The sequence below is a fragment of the Epinephelus fuscoguttatus genome, linkage group LG4, assembly GCF_011397635.1.
Source record: "Epinephelus fuscoguttatus linkage group LG4, E.fuscoguttatus.final_Chr_v1".
Taxonomy (NCBI): Eukaryota; Metazoa; Chordata; class Actinopteri; order Perciformes; family Serranidae; genus Epinephelus; species Epinephelus fuscoguttatus.
In genome coordinates, this window is record NC_064755.1 from 1,517,719 (window position 1) to 1,536,815 (window position 19,097).

The 19,097-nt window shown below is 42.3% G+C and overlaps 1 protein-coding gene across 3 annotated transcripts in view; it reads left to right on the plus strand.

Moving 5' to 3' along the window:
* ska1 (spindle and kinetochore associated complex subunit 1) overlaps nucleotides 1–19,097 on the plus strand; it is a 97,624-nt gene that overhangs the window by 64,409 nt on the left and 14,118 nt on the right. For all 3 annotated transcript variants that reach the window (XM_049574515.1, XM_049574516.1, XM_049574517.1), the window contains 2 exons: nucleotides 10,715–10,809; nucleotides 12,886–13,023. In XM_049574515.1, coding sequence (XP_049430472.1) covers nucleotides 10,715–10,809; nucleotides 12,886–13,023 — 233 coding nt within the window. The remainder of the gene's footprint in view (nucleotides 1–10,714; nucleotides 10,810–12,885; nucleotides 13,024–19,097) is intronic.

Below are 19,097 nucleotides of genomic sequence, written 5' to 3' on the forward strand. Positions count from 1 at the left end.
ATCGATATAGATGGCCAGTCATGCTTTCTCGACATAAGCTCAAGGAAACAACATAAAACGCTGCCGTGTTAACCTTTAACCGAGAGCCTTAATGGGGGCTCTCGGGTTTATAAGGTTAATTAAATTCACTGCTCACAGTCTTGACCTAGCCTTGGACCAAGACGTAATTCTGTGTCATGATGACCATTGCCCTTAGGGTTTTTTTGGTTTCTCCTGCACCTTTGTGATATCTATTCTATATATTGTATGTTTTTTGTTCTACTCTTGCATTGTTTTGTTTTATATATATTTTTCCTCTCGTGCTAATAAATAAATAATATATAAATTGTTTACATATTTTGCTGACTGTTAAAATGCACCAGACAAATAAGCTTTGTTCCTGTAATTTGTTTATATATTTTGTTCATTTAAAATAAATTGTTCTGTTGCTGTGCCAATCCCTTGCCCCTTTAATGTGAAAGTTTCATTTTAATATAAGATTTTGGCTGTTAACATTTTAGTATGATAAGGAAGTTCCAAGATTTAGTGAAGTTATTTTAATGTATCTATTTTTTGGACATTTTACAGCGCTTAAAAAAATATCGCGATATTATCGTTTGCCATGATAATTTGGTTACTATAATTGAGATACCAAATTTTCCATATTGTTACATCCCTAGTGAAAATAAACTTATCTAAACTAAAATTAAACATTATTCATCCCGTTATGTGTTGCCACGCATGTTTCCTCCTCCTGCAGCTGCCACGGTGTTGGTCTTTTCTGTAATGTTTTTCTCCTCCTCATATTTTAGTAGAATTAATCTCTGATCCTCACGAGAAATACTTTTTTTTCCCCCTCCCATACAGCGCTCTGTGAGGGTGCTCAGTGACGCTGTGCTTCTCTCATGATTGTGATTGGTCCACTGCATGCGCGTTCACAGCTCTTGATAAAGCAACCCTGGGTTGAGTTACCGAGTTGATATCCAGCGTCGTGATACCAGTTATCCTGATTGCCATTGTTAGGGTTAGTCAACCCAGGATAGGTCTGGGTAACCCAGGAAAGGATGAACTCGCTTTGTGATACGGGCCCCTGGCCATTGTTGTTGTTTTGATTCCTCCAATCTTTTATTACCGATTCCGATTTTGTAAAAATAACGTGATCGGCACCGATACGGATCGGGACATCCCTAGTTACAAGGTTAACATTACTCCTCTTATATGTACTATTTGTCAAATGTTGACTTGTATTTAATTAGCTACCGTCACTAAAATTACTTAAATATTTATCTCTAAAATTTACCTCAAAGTATTCAAGCTAACTTTGTTAGCGGTTATTTAGCACGGCAAACAGGATGCCATGTTCAGTCAGGCTGCAGGTGTAGGTTGGCATACATAGTGTCCTCTGGCTCCCCCTCGCTCCCTTACAGCTCCGCCCTCTCGTCCAAAAAAAATAAATAAATAAATTGCATGTCTGGCTCCAGATGTCCAACATGGCAACGGTTTTTGTTTTTGTTTTTCTTTGTCGTTTCTTTACTCTCCGTTTCTGTGTGGGCCTAGAATGTCTTATTTCGGGTGATGGAAGTTCAAAACAAATCACCAAAACTGCATCTGTTACAGCGGTTAATGTGTTACTGATTCATTAATGTGCTTTGTGTAGACAACGGCCAAAATGCTAAACTCTTAGCTTCAAAACGGCAGCCCACAAACCAATGGGTGATGTCACTGAGGCTGCGTCCATTATTTTTTCGCCTTTTTTGGAAGGTACGAGCAAAACACACCAGTTGCTCTGTTGTTGGCTGCATAAACCTACACAGATGCTTTTTTTTTTTTTTTTTTAAACTCCTTTCATCTGAGGATCGGAGGACCCAGTGGATTAATTTTGTTTTTGATGGATTGTACTTCCAACAACTGCTTTAGTGTTGCATGTGTGTGCTCACCATTTTACTTAAGACTGTTTTCTCACTGAGAGCCGGTACAAAGCAGAATATGCCACATTTATGAAAATAAAGTATGGATCGGTATCGACTGTTCGTGACCCAACTTTACACGAGGAAGCTGTAAGTTTCACCGTTTTCTGTTGCTTTAATGTATATAGCGTGACACCCTGTTGAATGTATTGTTAGCATGTCAGCCTCGTTTGAAGCTAACTTTATTGTCATAGTTGTAATTAGGATGCCTATAACTACTTTTAGGCTGCTTTCTGTGTAACTTTGTATTGCTAAGAACCATCAAGCTCAGCTGTTGTTATGGACGCTCCATCCGCGCAGTCCCCACTAACGTTTGTCTGTCCATTACTGCTGCATGTTAGTCTGCTTGATAGATATGCCCCGTGATACTTTAATGAAGTTAAATTGTATGTAATTCTTCTGCTTGGTATTGTTGTGTAACTGTGATTAGCACCATGCTGCTGAGTATATCTGCAAAGTCAAGCCGATGAGGCTGCATTCAGACCAAACATAGACTTTGCACAGTGTAGTGTAGGTGTTTGGGCTTGTTTATTAGTGCTTTCAGAAAATAATGTTTTATCTCTTTGATTCAATGGTTTTTCGCTTCCACTGCTCCCTGCCCCCCACTCATTGTGTGTGTTGTCCCACTGATGCGTGTGAGTGTGCGACAACATTGTGCATTAGATTATAAACAACACAGTGGGGGCTGTGGGCGCCTCTTAAGTTAGTAGGAAGAGTAAGGCCTCATTTACACCACAAGCGATGCCTTTGCGTAGCACTCGCAAATGGTCACTGTTTACCCGCCTTTTCATTTCGGCGAGCATGTTAACAGGTTAGAGCATTCACACTGCATCCGTTTTACGCACTGCTCGAGTCATGCTGCTTTCACAAGCAGGCTTGAAAAATAGGAGACCCTGATTTTTTTGCGCAAGTCGTGAACGAATGGTCGCGGTATTCAACAAAAAACAGAGTTTGTGCGTGTGTTGTGACCTCTCTTGGCCACCGTAGACATCTCCCCCTTGACCAAGCGAGACCTGACAGGCACATGTTTCATGTACTTACCCATTTGTAGTGCTAAATATTAGTTCTCCAAATGTTGGAATAATCACTGGCACGCGAACCTGTCCACCCTGGGCTTTGGGTCCAAACTCACTTCTTCTTCTTCTTCGGGGTTTATTGGAGATTTGCAAACATGGTGCACTACTGCCACCACCTCTTCAGGTGTGGATTGTATTTTGACGGGACAGCAGTGACTGCTGTGTGACGTGTCTGTTCGGTTTTGGTGTGAATACACGTGTGCTGCCACTGCGCTTGTGGACCGCTTTGCGAGCGCTACGCGGATGCATAGCTTGCGGTGTAAATGAGGCCTAAGACTCATCTTTTATGATGGCTGTTTTAACATTGATATCAACATTTATGTTCACACACAGCACCTGCAGGGAACGTCTAGATAAGTGCAGAGTTACAGGGAATATGTGAAATGGGGAAGGAAATGCATTTTATTTTTTTGTATTTTGCACATGTAAAATTAATGTCACCACACTGTTTACACTGTAAGTGAAATGTTGTATGTAACCCATGTCTTTATGTAATTTAATACATTTGTTGCTATCAAATTTGCACTGCTTGTAACTGTTGCCATAATTATGCATTTGAGAAGATGTTGGTGTAACCTGTTTGCTCTATACAGGCCAGCACATCAAGTGCATCCATACAGTTTGCTGCAACAGGGGATGTTGCATGCCAGACAGACCCACTGGAATCATGTACTGTAGGCACAGTTATCCTTGAGGACTCTGCAGCCTCACATCAGAAATACAGGTGTGTAGTCACCTATAGTACATCTACCTGTTGTCAGGCTTTAATACTTTCACTTAGAATGTAAAGCCCCATTTTCACTGAGCAGTACAGTACGGTTCAGTTCAGTTCGGTACGCTTTTTTTCTGTTTCTGCTGTGAAAAGTTGTGGATGGTACTGAACTGTTCCGTATCACCCCCATTTTTGGTACCCCTTCTGTTGGGGTAACTAGCACTAAGATCTGTTATTAAAAGGAGGAGCTGCGAACACTGCAGTCCAATGATTGGTCAGTAGCGGATGGTCACTCTGCTCAGGGCTGAGTTGTGGCTGTTTTTTTAGGTTTTACATACATCAATAAACTATGACTATAAAATGAAAGGATGTTTTGCTGTTTCTTGAAGCAGCTGTAGTCTGAAAAAAAAACAACTTGTAATTTTATTCAGTGTATGAGCAGGCAACGTGAATCAATCAACACACTGTGACAACTTTGATCATATGACATTGACTTTTAATAATGAGTGGATCTTCAGGTGTTTATATATATATATATATATATATATATATATATATATATTAGTATTGACTGGGTTATGTGAACCGCATATATTCTAATCCACACTCGAAGAAAAAAACAGCATCACGGAGCGCTGTTCCTATGGGCAACACTAAACTTGCCTTAGAAGGACTGAATGCACAAACCTGCTATTTTTAAATATCACATCCAGAGAGACTCTCATTGCAGCCTGTTTTATTTTGTTCGGAGCCTGTGTGCAACCTGTCCTGTGGACAATAAATGAGGTGCAGACTCTGTGTTACCAGTAATGAGGAAATACTGTGAGAGCTGGATGGAGCCCTGAGTGACAATAACCCCACCCACATTTCAGGGTACTGTTTGTGGTTGAAACGCCAGAGTCTAGATACCATGTTTGAAGGGTTACTTTTGCTTCCAAAGGTACCATACTGAAAGTGTTTGGTAGAAATTGGGCTTAATATTACTCTGTGTTTATGTGTCACATTGTTACTTTCCTTAATAAAAGTTGTATTTGGTTGCAGGTGTCCAGGTTACTGTGTCCTCGAGGATTTTGGCGTCGCTACCTCTGCAGATCCTCTCTCTTTTTCATCAACACCAATAAAGTGACTTTCAAAGAGATCTTGGAGGAGGAGGAGGAGGATTCATTACAGGGCAGCTTCACAAGGGCTAGATGCTACCTATGACCCTGCAGACTCTGTCTCATGCATCATGCACTCATGCATGTTGATCCTCTGTTGTAGTTCAGGCTTGTGCTAAATTTTGTTAATTTATACTGACTTGTTAATTTTTGTTTTTTTCACTGGCGGGATTGTTTTTGTAAAAGATCAACCTCCCTGTAAAGTGCAGTACAGTTAACTGCACTGCAAATGACGACTTGAACATTATAACCTCTATGACAATATACAGGTGTTTGATGATGTGTAAAGTTAAAAGGAGGCAACAGTACAAAAAAAAACATCGACTTCTTAAAATAATGAATTAAATGTTTAAAAAGTGTTGAATGTAGGAGGGTATTTCGATACAGACTTTCAGTCATTGTTTTGTAAACAAAAATAATGTAAACAAAATCTTAAACACAAAAAATACAGTAAAAACATCAACCTTATAAAAATTATAAATTAGATAAAGTGTCCAATGTCAGGAGGTATTAAGAAACTAGATATTAAGAAATTAAAATGTGTAAACTAAATGTGTTTTATCAAATAGGGTATGTGGCTGAGACGGTGGACCAAAAAGGTCTCACCTGACCTGACGCTGTACACAGATGCTGTGTTGGCCATCCCCATTCCAGAGGACTTCACTGTACAGTTCTAAAACCCATGTAGTGGCTTTGAGCATCAGGAACCACTGTGCAGATGCGTAGGACCGCACCGGCTGGAATGACTACCTGGACTCTGTGACCAAGGAAGCTCCAGCACCAGTTCACAAAGCTCCTGTAGGCTAGATACCTGTAACAATTATAACAATTGGACAGGAAATTTAGTGTTCAAAACATTTATCTCTGGTGTGTGTCATACTTTTATAAACATTTGGTGTATCCTACAGTTTTTTATCGCTGGTTATAAGTGCATTATTTCAATAAATGCTTGACCGTTTTTAAAGAAATGACTCCTGTAAATTCATATGCACACCGTCTACTGATGTAACTCAAAAAACATTTAAACAAATTTATTTGGGGGGGGGGGTTACTACATTTGTGGTGTGTTGTTACCATTGTAATATTATGCCCACTGAAGTAAAGGAAGACTGCATAACATCTTTGATTTAGATTGAAACTGTAACATTGTACGACAAAGCATAATTTACTGATGTATTCCTCTCAGCTGTAGACTACAATAAAATACACACATCATTCACACATTTAAAGCTCTGGAGAAGGCCCTGTCGCCTTCCCCAGAGGTTGACATCAGAGAGGCAGAGGCCGTGGGAAGGAGTGTGGCAGTGGAATATAGTGAGGTAGGAGGGGGCCTGGTTATGGAGGGCCTTATTAATGAGAAGAACTTTGAATTGGATGCGTTGTGGGGAAGGGAGCCAGTAGAGGTCCTTAAGGACAGGGGTGATCTGATTGCGGGATCGGGAATTGGTGAGCAGACGGGCAGTACCATAAAGAATGCTGTTACAGTAGTCAATTCTGGATGTGATGAAGGCATGGATGAGAGTTTCGGTAGCAGTGGGGGAGAGTGATGGGCAGAGACAAGCTATGTTTTTTAATGTGGAAGAGGGCAGTACTGGTGATGTGATTGACGTGTCTTTCAAATGAGAAGTTGGTATTTGAAAATGACTCTGAGGTTGCGAATGTGTGGGGAGAAATGCAGAGTGGAATTGTCAATGGTGAGGCAGAAGATGAGAGTATTGGTGAGGGATTTGGGACCGATGATGATCATGTCAGATTTTTCACAGTTCAGTTTGAGGAAGTTGGCTTGCATCCAGGACCTGATACCGTTGAGGCAGGTGGTCAGTGGAGATGTAGAGCTGGATGTCATCAGCATAGCAGTGGAAGTTGAGACCATGGCTGCGAATGGTGTTGCCAAGGGGGAGCATGTAAAGGATGAATAGGAGGGGACCAAGCACCCAACCCTGGGGGACACCTTGGGACAGAGGAGCAAGGGAGAAAGTGCAGTTAATATTGATGAACAGATGTGAGGTATGACCTTAGGCAGGAGAGGGCAGTACTGGTGAGGGAAGGTTCGAGACAGGAAATGAGAATTGTGTGGTTGATTGTGTCAAAGGCTGTTGTAAGGTCAAAAAGGATGAGAATTGAGAGGTGACCAGAGTCTGAGGCAAGGAGGAGATCGTTGGTGACTTTGAGGAGGGTGGGTGCTGTGCTGTGAGCGGAAGCCAGATTGCAATGGTTCAAACAGGTTGTTGGTGGAGAGGTGGGTTTTAAGTTGAGAGGCAACAGCACATTCCAGTATTTTTGACAGAAAGGGGAGATGTGAGATGGGTTGGAAATTACTCATGTCATCAGGATCAAGTCCAGGTTTTTTGAGGACAGGGGTGACAACTGAGGACAGGTTGCTGTAGATGGAGTCAATTCTTGTCTGGAAAAATTAAAGGAAATTGTTACACTTGTCAACTGGAATGATGTGGAGGTGTTGTCATAGGGTTTGTGAAATTTGTTTATGTTGGAGAAGAGAGACTTGGGATTGGTGGAGCCAGAGTGTGAGCTGTGAGTAGTAGGCTGTAGTGAGAGTAGTTTTGTATTTCTTAAGATAGTCTGTATAGGTTTTGAGATGCAATGTCAAACCGTTTTTTTTTTGTTTTGTTTAGTTTTGTTTTGGAGAGTCTTTTGAGCTGGAGCGTACATGACTTCATTTGGTGGACTTTAGGAGTATACCAGGGGGCTGAGTATGTGAATGAAACTGTTTTGGTTTTTAGGGGAGCTAGTTGAGACAGGTGGAGAGTATGTCATTGTAGATAATGGTTGTGACTAAGGGAGTAGGACTAGAGAGTTTGAAGGCAATGTGTTCACATCAATTAGTGGCAGGAATGGGGAGGGTGGTTTTTTTTTAATGTCCTTTCTGTAAACAGTGGCAACACCACCGCCTTGCCCCTCAAGGCGAGGTTGATCAATGCATGTGTATCCTGTGGGAGTGGTCTGATTGAGTGAGAAATATTCCAGGGGTTTGTGCCAGGTTTCAGTGAGACGGGAAATCCAGGTTATTATCAGTGATACATTCATTCAGAATGAGGCTTTTGTTGTTAAGTGAGCAGGTGTTAGGCAAGGCCAGTTTCAGGTGACGTTGCTCTGTGATAGTTTGTGAGGACTGAGGAAGGGGACGTAGATTGGACAGATTCAGTTGCTGTTGTTTGCATTCGCTAAATAAATAAATAAATAACAAAGTCCTTCAGCCAAACAGTTGCCGTCTGATCTGCTGTATGGAGGGTGACTAAGCCTCCTTCAAGTCTTTGTAGAGGGCAAGCTTCAATGATGTGTTGCATTGTTTGCTCCTCTCCACAAGCACAAAGTGAGCTTGAGCTGCTGCCCCACTTGTGAAGGCTGGCCAGGCAGAGGCCATGTCCAGTTCTAAATCTGTTTAGGGTTGACCACTGTCTCCTTGGGAGGTTGGTGCCAGGGACCAGCAGGGTGGGGTCTGCCACCAGATGTTTGTTTGGGACGTCTTTGGACTCCCATTCCTTTTCCCAAGCTGATTGGATGGTAAAGTCAGCTGGCGGGGGATTCTTCCAAATTGGATGTCTAGATGGAAGTCGGGCAGTGGGTGGGTTGAAAATGTCTGTGTAGATTGGTAGATGAGGGGAGTCTTTGACCTTTTGGAGCATCCTTTGAGTGAAGGCTACTCGCCGGACCAAACAGGGGTGCAGTATTCTGCTGAGGAGTATGCCCGGGCCAGCGCTGAGGTGCGCAGTGTGGGGGCTTCTGCCCCCCATTTTGAGCCAGCAAGCTTGCAGAGCAGGTTATTTCTGGACTTCACCTTAGCTGCCATCCCTTTAAGATGTTCCTTGAAGGATAGGGTCCTGTCAAGGGTCACTCCAAGGTAAGTTGGAGTGGGGGCGTGCTTCAGTTTATGTCCGCTCAGGTGGATGTTGTTTGTTGTGATGATGTAATGAGGAAGTTGGTGTGCACCAGGACCACAGATATGGAATGGAGTAAGGGGACGTGAAGTTATATGTATGCACACATGGCCAGAGCCTCTGTGTGGAAGACGGCTTCTGCGATGTATTCTAGCTTTTATTAGAAAGTCCATGCAGTCAGGACGCTGGTGGTGGTTGTAGAGTCGGAGCTCTGTGGCGGAGTACTTTGGCGGCATGGTCCAGTCGGGGAACACTAGCACAAGGCTTGCATTACTTGCAGCCAAGGGAGAGATGTCCAGGAAAGGAGAAGCGATATGCCCAAGACCATCCATGGGGTAATCCACAGCATAGCAGCTGCAGCACACTAACAGTCTGGAGAGGAGAAGAGGTAGCCCCGTGGGGCTACCAGTCTGTTAGCCTTGTGATGCTGCTTGGAAAGTGGCAGCCAGCCTGGTGTTGTGGTGGCTAGCAGAGGGGAGCATCCAGAGTAAGACTGGGCTAGCCACACCGGGACGAAAAGATCCCGGCGGGAAAAGCAGGAGGCCTTGTGCTGGCCAGCGATGCAGTTAGGCAGAAGCTAGAGAAATTGCAGCTCCAGTAGCAGGATGATGAAGCCATGCTGTGAATAACTCCCAGGTGGGAGCTCCTTGGGAGGTAAAACTTTCAGCTGATCTTTAGATGCAAGTCCAGTTAAAGTGCTTGTCTGGATAGGCGGATGACGGGTAGCTTGTATTCACGGAATCACAGGACAGTTAACTGGCCAAGCTATAAAATCAGATGCAAAGATTAAATGGCAAAACCGCAAAACTTTTCAGATCAGAGACAGAGTGGTAGCCAGAATGTGTCAGTGTCCGCCATCTTGAATCTTTGTGAAGACTGTTGCAGGCGTTCTGTAGAGAGAACACATTCAGGGAGAGGCTCCAACCCACAATGGTCTACCATACATGGTAGCTCTTCCTTGATCTCCCGTAGCTGTCTGGTAACCTACAGTGAATTACAAATGCTAAATACTATGGTATCTTATAAATGCAACATGTAATCAAGACAAATTAGTTGTATTAGTTTTGCTATTGAGAATGCTAGCTGTGGTATCTCCAAGATATTTTCAGTTTCCACAGGAGCACATATCCAAAATATAGAGAAAAATGGGAAGATTTCACCAAAAGATAAAGCTTGTGAAATTCAAAAAATTAACAGTCAGTGGACATGCTGAGGTGGATAAGAAGTAAGCTTGGCAAAATATCAAGTGCATATAATATAGGTAATTAATATGAAGTAACTTATTGCATATAATGCGGTAATGGAGAACAGTGCAGTGTACAAAACACTGCTAACAGCCTCGTCCTTTGAAAACTGACTAAAGATTAATAATGCTGACAGACATGTTATGCTGAATTGCAGTGGTGTAAGTTCATTGTTATATACAAAATAGATGACTACATACAGGAAGCTGTTATGATGAGCAAATTTGTATGGTTTAACTATAGCTCCTCTAACATCGGCCGTATCTATACAGCCACGCAAATATCATAACCCGCTGCTGGCCCAGAAGGCTAAGCTCAAGCTACACCTTCTTCCAGAGATGGGCATGCTCTGACACAGCTCATTTGCATTTAAAGCTATAGACACAAAAACAGCATTTTCTGAGCAGGGTTGAAACAGAGGGGTTTATAGGCATGCTGCAATCCAGGGCTGGAGTGGATTTTTAGCAAGAAACTATAAAGACATGTTTCAGGGAACTCTATAACCTATATAAACATGTAGAAAAGGAGTATAATATTTGCCTTTAAACTGCTCTTATTAAAGAATAGTGACAAAGTATGTAGTGAACTGGACTTGTCTTTGCTCTGTGCTGGACAGAATCTGTAATGTCTCTGAATGACACCAAACATACTTAATGACAGTGAGAACCTTGTTTGTATTTCAGGAACTTGAGGAGTCATTCCAGAAGGATTTTAAGGACATCCAACACATTAAGGAAAACATTCCTGCTCACATGCTCAGGAAGAAAGGCCCAGTAAAGTAAGGACACGAATATGATACTTTATTTGCTTGATGCTTTCCAATTGAACACTGGCCGAGTGGCTTTTTCGTATTTTAACGGCCGACCATATTTTTGACCAGTTAAGCATGTCAGTCTTTAGGTTAATTTTGCTGCTCTTCACTTAACTGCACTGCGCACCACCTGGGTCTGGTGGAGCAAGCTAGTGGCGACACTTATTTGGTGATTCCCACCATAACGCCATCCCTACCCAACAGCGTTGCTCTGGAAACACCATGCCCAACCTCTGGTCTCTGAGCACCTTAATTTTGAGCTGCAAAACCTCTTTAGCATTGAATGTATCACTGTTAGCACCATAAGCAGCATCAGCACAGCCAGAGGTGCCAACACTGTTAGCACCATAAGCAGCATCAGCACAGCCAGGGTTGTCAACAGTTAACAATGCTAAAGAAATTTTGCGGTTCAAAATGAAGCTGTTTACTCACTGGGGCTATATGGGGGGAGACGGGAGGATGGACACAGTGTGGTTTTTTTGCTTGTTTTATTTTGTTTTGATGATTCACGTGTCTTAATTTTTAATACCGTGCTAATCCTAACGTACAATACCCTGCCAATCCTAATGCACAATACTGTGCTAATTCTAATGTAAAATACTGTGCAGGGTTCAACGCTAAGGTTTTTTTTTTTTTTTTTTCACTTGCCCGGTCGGGCAAGTTGGTCAGAGATCTACTTGCCTGAAGTCAGTTTTTACTTGCCCTAAAAAAAAAAATGTTTAATTTAAGCGGCTATCAATTAACAAAGACTGCAGTTATTTTTAAGTTATGTAATCTTTATTCACACTGTATTTATTAATTAAAACAACATATGTATTGTAGCTTAATTCCTACACAAATATGACAGTGTCAGGGCTTAAAGTGAAAAATTTGTCAATCATTCTCCGTCTATAATTTTGCGCCCTACTTGAGCCATGCCCACCTCTATTTATTTTTCACTCCTCTCTCCAGTTCTGCTGTATTAACACCGGGTTTAATATATTTTGCTTCCATCTCTCTGCCCTGCTTTAATCTACTTCAACGCTACTTAGCTCTCTCTCTACCAGTAGACTACCACATTCACCTGTTGCACAAAACGCACACAGCAGTGTTTCCCCTAGGATGGAGTTGTAGCAGTGGAGGTGAAGCACACTCATGAAAAATAATTTTCACATGCGTGAAACTTTTTTGTATGCTTGCAAAGCACAGCCTGCTGGGATGTTTCTATGTATCTACTGGCACCAGAAGGGCTCTTTAGGACTAAGTATGTGCACAGTATGAGCAGGTGAAATGTCTGTCTAGCTTACATATGAGGTGTCTCAAGATTTAGGAACATACAGTTTTATTGAATATAATAAAGTAAAAAGTCACTTGACATGCTGCTGTTTTGTGCTATGACCTATTTAAGTGTTGGAAGTTGTTATTTACGTGACAACGCCTGAACGCAACACAAGCTCAGCATGAGTGCCTTATTGAGCTGCTGTGCGAGCAGCGTGTTTGTCTGTGCGTAACAGCAGTCTGTTGGTTATTTACACACTGTCCATAACAATAACTTTGTCAGCTGACAAACTGCACTGGGCTCGGGGTCAGGTTTGGTCAGCGTGCTCATCTGTGTGTGGCAGAATTCCGCTGTGCGTGATACAGAGATCAGAGGAGAATTGTTAACGCGTGACCATGTAGAGACAGAAATGACATGATGACATAACACCATAAATAGTATATTTTTATGTTATTATATGAAGCGTCCATCGTGCAAAATAATATCAATGAGGGCTGTGGGCAGGACATTATTACTTGTGCCTGTGACTTCAGGCAGAGAGACCGCTGCATCAGAGCCGAAGGAGCACGTTTTAAAATACATTTATTTTATCAATTAGTTATTAACTTTTACTATTTTTAGCAACTTGCCCGATCAGGCAAGTGAGTTGTTAGTTTACATGCCCAACCTTGAGTTTTACTTGCCCCGGGCAATCAGGTAATCCTTATTGTTGAGCCCTGCCGTGCTAATAGAAAACAATCTTCAGGTCTGTCTGACTGACGTTTAATGTTCCTCTCATCTCTCAGTGGAAGTGAACCTGTAATGAACCAGAATGAAACAGCCGATGTCAAGCCAGCCCAGCTGGAAAATGTCAAAAAGACCATCAAGAACTTCATCAGAGATATGGAGTTCATCACTGTGTCAGAGTTTGAGAACATCCCTCAGTAAGTACTATCCCTTACTAATACCCAACATAGATACTGACTGATATTGTTCACCATGATTTTGGGACATACTGTTATAGTGCAGCAACAATTTGCTGCCGGCCACTTTATAAGTTACACCTGTTCAACTGTTTGTTAACGCAAATAGCTAATTAGCCTATCATGGCAGAAACTCAATGCATTTAGGTATGTAAACATGGTCAAGATTACCTACTGAAGTTCAGATCAAGCAGAGTGGTAAGGAAAGGTGATTTAAGTGACACGGCGGTTGGAACCAAAGATCTCAAATTTGGACTCATCAGACCAAAGCACAGATTTCCACTGGTCTAATGTCCATTCCTTGTGTTTCTTGGCCCAAACAAATCTCTTCTGCTTGTTGCCTCTCCTTAGCAGTGGTTTCCTAGCAGCTATTTGACCATGAAGGCCTGATTCGCGCAGTCTCCTCTTAACAGTTGTTCTAGAGATGGGTCTGCTGCTAGAACTCTGTGTGGCATTCATCTGGTCTCTGATCTGAGCTGCTGTTAACTTGCGATTTCTGAGGCTGGTGACTCGGATGAACTTATCCTCAGAAGCAGAGGTGACTCTTGGTCTTCCTTTCCTGGGTCGGTCCTCATGTGTGCCAGTTTCGTTGTAGCGCTTGATGGTTTTTGCGACTCCACTTGGGGACACATTTAAAGTTTTTGCAAGCTCCGGTTCAGATGCATCCATCGGTCGACGGGAGGACTGAAGTTCAAACCCACAAAATGCTGTGCTGTCACAGCAATGTTACACAACATTGCTGTGTGTGCGCGAGCACGTCTTCCTCCGGAGGAGAATAAAGGAGAGGATAATGATGACGACGATGGTGTCAACCCCCTGCCTGAACACCATGAAGCATCGTACAACGCCGGTTTTCAGACAAGGCAAAACATCATCAACATTTTTGTTGAGTTCCTGTTTTTTTTTTTTTTTTCTTCACTTCCCCTTTGCAAACAGTCCATGTCCCACTGTCAAAGCATCACAATAACCCTTTATTTCTCCCCACAATAAGCCCACTATCAAAGTGTGGCACCCCAATTCCTTTTTAAAAACTTTTAGCCAATAAAATGTAAGGTGGCCAAGATAGGCAAAACTAGTAGCCGACATATATTTGAGGGAGACAAAACATGCTGGCTAAGGGGTTGAGTCTGTCAGCTTTAATAAGGGGAGTCATGAGTAGGGATGGGAATCGAGAACTGGTTCAATTCATCTGACATGATTAGCCTTTATGCTTAACGATTCCCTTATCGATTCTTTTCATTATGCTGAATCTTTACGTCAATGATGCACGTCACAGTCGTTAAAGGGGATTTGTGGTTGTGCGCAGACCCTACGCACGTAGCCTATGTACGTCGCTTATGCCATTGTGAGCATTTTTAATTCTGCGGTGGTGTGTCTGTGTCACTCTGCAGTTACACCTCCAAAACACTAGTTGACAGCAGAGGTTTCTGTGAAGTGCTGTTAAGTTTTGTTGATTCAAAACACACATTAAACATGGCTTAATAGAGACAATTTGAAAAACATGTACACAAATTGGCTTCACTACAACTTGCAGCATTCACAGACAAACACTCCCCGCAAATACAACATGCTAACGTTATTAGCACAAGCCTATGGTATTTGACATTGTATAAATTAGCCAAGCAACTTGAGATCTTTTCCTCTTCTCATATAAAACCAGGGACAACGGCAACATTTAACAAAGGTAACGGCACACAGTTTGGCTTCATAACAACTCACAGGGTTCACTAACAAAACAACTGTCCTGTACTAAACACGTATTTTAAACAGATATAACATGCTAACGTTATTAGCACAAGCCTATGGCATTTTACATTGTATTGATTAACCTAGCAGCCGGCGATCTTTCCCTCTTCTCATGTGAAACCTGGATAGATCCCCAAGTATAAATACCCGAAGGATAAATCACACACAAGACTTAAAATGCTTTTTTAGTGGAGGCCTTACTGTCTTCACAATTTATTGCTTATCTGTGAACTAAAAGTAAATACCAGCTCAGCTCCGCTTCCCCTGAGGGAAATGGTGTCAGTATACAATGACGGACAGGAGGTCTGCGTCACTGCGACGCGTAGTTACAATTCTGGGGAGGTGCACGTTAGGCTACAGCGTGGGTTACAGCACGTTCAACAACAAAGAAGACGTAATGGCGGAGAGACAGAAAGGGTTCGAAAAGCGAGGCTTCACTTCACCAAAAAAGACTAACAGTGCTACGTGCAGTTTATGCAGCATCGTAATTACATGCAAGGGCAGAAACACCACAAACTAGGCCTGAACGATAGATCTTTTAAGTATCGCACCGTGTAAAGACAGAAATGACATGCCGGTGTGTAAACAATATAAGTCATCACGTTATAGGGTGAAACGTTTCACCGTATAACACGATAAATAGTATATTGCTATGTTATTATCTGTCGCGCAAAATAATTATGAAGAGATAACACGGAGCCCTCTCCTCTCCTCTTATATGCTTTACTCACATGTGTGTGACTTGACCTGGATATGAAGCGTCTATAGCGCTAAATAATATAACGGTAGATTCTAAAGAGCTAAGATAAAAACAAAAAGAAAAAAATAGTGGTGCAGCGGTTGCAGGTTCGACTCTGGCTCGTGGCCATTCGCTGCATGTCATCCCCCCCACTCTCTCTCACTCCATCTCACTCCCCCATTTCACACTCTCCTGTCATTTCTCTCCTGTCAATTAAAGGCAAAAGCTAGTGATGGGCAAATGAAGCTTTTGTGAAGCACTGAACCACTTGAGCCAGTTGTTTCGAAAACTTGAAGCTTCAGTTACAGTGACCTCTCTTGGCGAAGTGCAAGGCTGCAGTCAAATTAGGCAGGCTAGTTGGTGGACAGGAGGCGTTTAATTACACACACACACACACACACACACACACACCTCAATGAGCAGTGTTGGGGAAACTACTTTACTTGGGTTCTGAAGCATCTTTGCTTTGATCACCCTTGGATTTAAATGTCTACTTTGAAAATTGATGCGCACACACACTAGACTGAATATGTTCTATTTACAAATAAAGACTGATGAATGTGTGTATTGTGTTATTGAGGATAGAGTGCTGGGAAAATATGGCAGAGGTTGGGTGTGCTTTTGTAACTATGGCAGGGGGTGAAAATGTGCTTGTGTAACTATGGCAGGGGGTGAAAATGTGCTTGTGTAACTATGGCAGGGGGTGATTATGTGTGATGGGGAACACTCACAAAGATTTTTATTGAGGTACATTATTTTTTCCACAGTATTTGGATTGAGCCGGTTTCTTTTTTTGCTCACAACTTCTCCACATTTGGAGAATACTCGCTCACAAGGAACAGATGATGCTGGTGTGCATAAAAATTGTTTTGCGAGCTGAAACAGATGAGGGTACACATTTTAATGGTTCATCTAGTAAGCCAGTGGGTCTTCTGATCTTTCCAGTGGTGGATCGGTCATTTACCGCTGCACCTCCACTGTAGCATCTGCTGTGGCATTCCTTCCCCTCCTTGCTTCAGAAGCATCTCTGTCCAGCATTTCCCAAAGGTTAATATCTGAAAGACAAACATGACAGTATTCATCAGTACTTATTTTGTCCTGCATTTTATCTATTCATATTTATAACATTACCTGTGGATGATGGATTTCCAACATTTGCTGGTGCTGGTTGAGCTGATGTGGAGGGCTGTTGTTCTGTTTGTGTGTCAGGTGGTGTGTGTCTTATTATTTGTGAGCATTCTGCTGTCAGTTGTCTCACTGCTGCCTGTGCCTGTACTTGGTTGTAGAAACCAAAGGTCTTGAATCTTGGATCCAGCAGTGTTGACAGGGTCAATGCAGTTTGGGTCTCCGTCGTGTCGAACTTGCTTTGCATCAATGATGCCATGTTCTCTCCCAGTGTGTTGTGGCTTATTTTTGCCATTGTGTCATACAAATACAACATCAACATTTTTATCATTGGGATGACCTTTGACCCTGACACTCTCTTTTCTTCTGAGTTCTACTGTTGCCTGGTAAAAGGGGGCAAGCAATTGCAGGCATGCAGTAGCTGTTTCGTAGTCCTCAGAGGACAGAGGTCTCACGTCTGTTCTCAGCGTCGCAAGAGCTGCCCCCACTGACTGTCTCTCTTCAAAAAGGTGTTGCAGCATGAGGAAGGTGCTGTTCCAGCGTGTGTCCACCTCCTGAATCAGCTCCTTCACTGGACGATTCATCTGCTCCTGCACTTCTCTGAGCTTCTCTTTTGCTGTTGTGCTGGTTTTGAAGAAACTCACCACTTTTCGTGCCCTTGTGCGTAGGTCTTCTAGGCCAGGAGTTGCATCAAGTGACTTCTTCACCACTAAATTTAGTGCATGTGCAAAGCAAATTGCATGTCTTAGATTTAGAATTCTGACAGAGGCAACCATGTTAGCTCCTGCATCAGTCACAATTGAGGTCACTTTGCCTTCAATGCCCCATTCCTCCATGAGAGACCTCGGTGCAGCAGTGATGTTAGCAGCTGTATGAGCTTCAGGGAAAGGCAGCACTCCCAAAAGCACTGTGGCCAGCTTCACAGAGTCATCCACATAATGGCTGGTCACTGCTAGATATGCATCCATATTAATGGAGGTCCACATATCAGCAGTCAGGCTCACAGCCTCTACCTTCTGCATGACAACCTTGGCCTTGGTCTTCTCCTCCTCGAATCTCTGGACCACCATGTTCTTTAGAGCCCGTCTGGATGGAAGAGTGTATGTGGGATCAAGCAATGCCACAAACTCCTTGAAGCCACAGTCATTCACGATGGAAAAAGGCTGCGAGTCTTTCACCACCATATTGACAAGAGCCTCATCTAGCTCTCGCTTCCGGTCCACTAAGACAAATAAAGACATAAAAAAATAAAAAAGAAAATGAATAAAAGAAAATAAGGATTTATGTGAAATTGCATTTAAATGAAGCAGGCCTATGAGTCATGGAATACAGTCATATCATATTGTGTTAGTGTGTCTAATTAATAATAATATAATATAGCCTACCTTGATTTGTGTTCCCCTGGTTAGTAGCTCCATGCTTGGCAGTGAAGTGCCTAATCATGGAGGAAGTATTCCCATGATACTTCAGTTCAGTTGAACACACCAAGCACCGGACCTGTAGAGAAAGCCATTTTGTAAATAAAAATGCAATTTGAGTCTATAAAGCTATAGCCTAATGGCTACACTAATCATATACATCATTTTACTGTGATGCTAAGTTACTTAATATAGACTTTAGATACAGCATACAGTAGCTATAGTAGTACTGTACTGACAGCTACTGTTGTAAGTTATAACTTTACTTTTCCTTTGTTACATATTAAACATAAAGCACACCTACCTTATCAGGAGCGATCAGATTGAGGTGTTCCCACATGTCAGAACGACCTCTCTTCCTGGCTGGCTACATAATGATCCAATACAAACGAACGCAATACCAACAACTCAACAGCAATAACACACCAACTACGACAACCCACAAATTATGCATTTTTTCAAGCGTTTTTTATCAGTGTTGTGGCGCTCAAATTCAAAACTGTCACAACCTGTCAGCTGTCAGAATCGAGATGAGGCAGTGCCAGTGAATCACCTGATTGGACCGCAAACCAGTCAGGTGATTGATTCAGGCAACAAAGCAGTTGCCACTTCGGACGTCATATGTCACGTGATTTTTTCCGCACCAAAGCAGGCTTTGAAGCAGTGGTTTGTAGTCCAGGGTTTGAAGCACGTATTGAAGCTTCAGTGTCGCACTGCCATCACTAGCAAAAGCCCAAAAAAATAATCTTTAAAAAATAAATAAATAAATAAATTATGCACCTATTGCAACATCCAGATATCAATCATTATTTCAACATTAAAGAATTCTGATGCGTTCTTTTCACTCTAGTATGTTATTATTTTCTTTAGCAAAGGATCATAGGAATCTCATTTCCTCAAAATATACTGGCATACTAATACAAACGAGTAACTTGAACTTAAAAAATTGGAGTAGATTGATTCAGAGTTAGCTGCTTTATTCACTCGTGATGAGAATTCAGCCTACT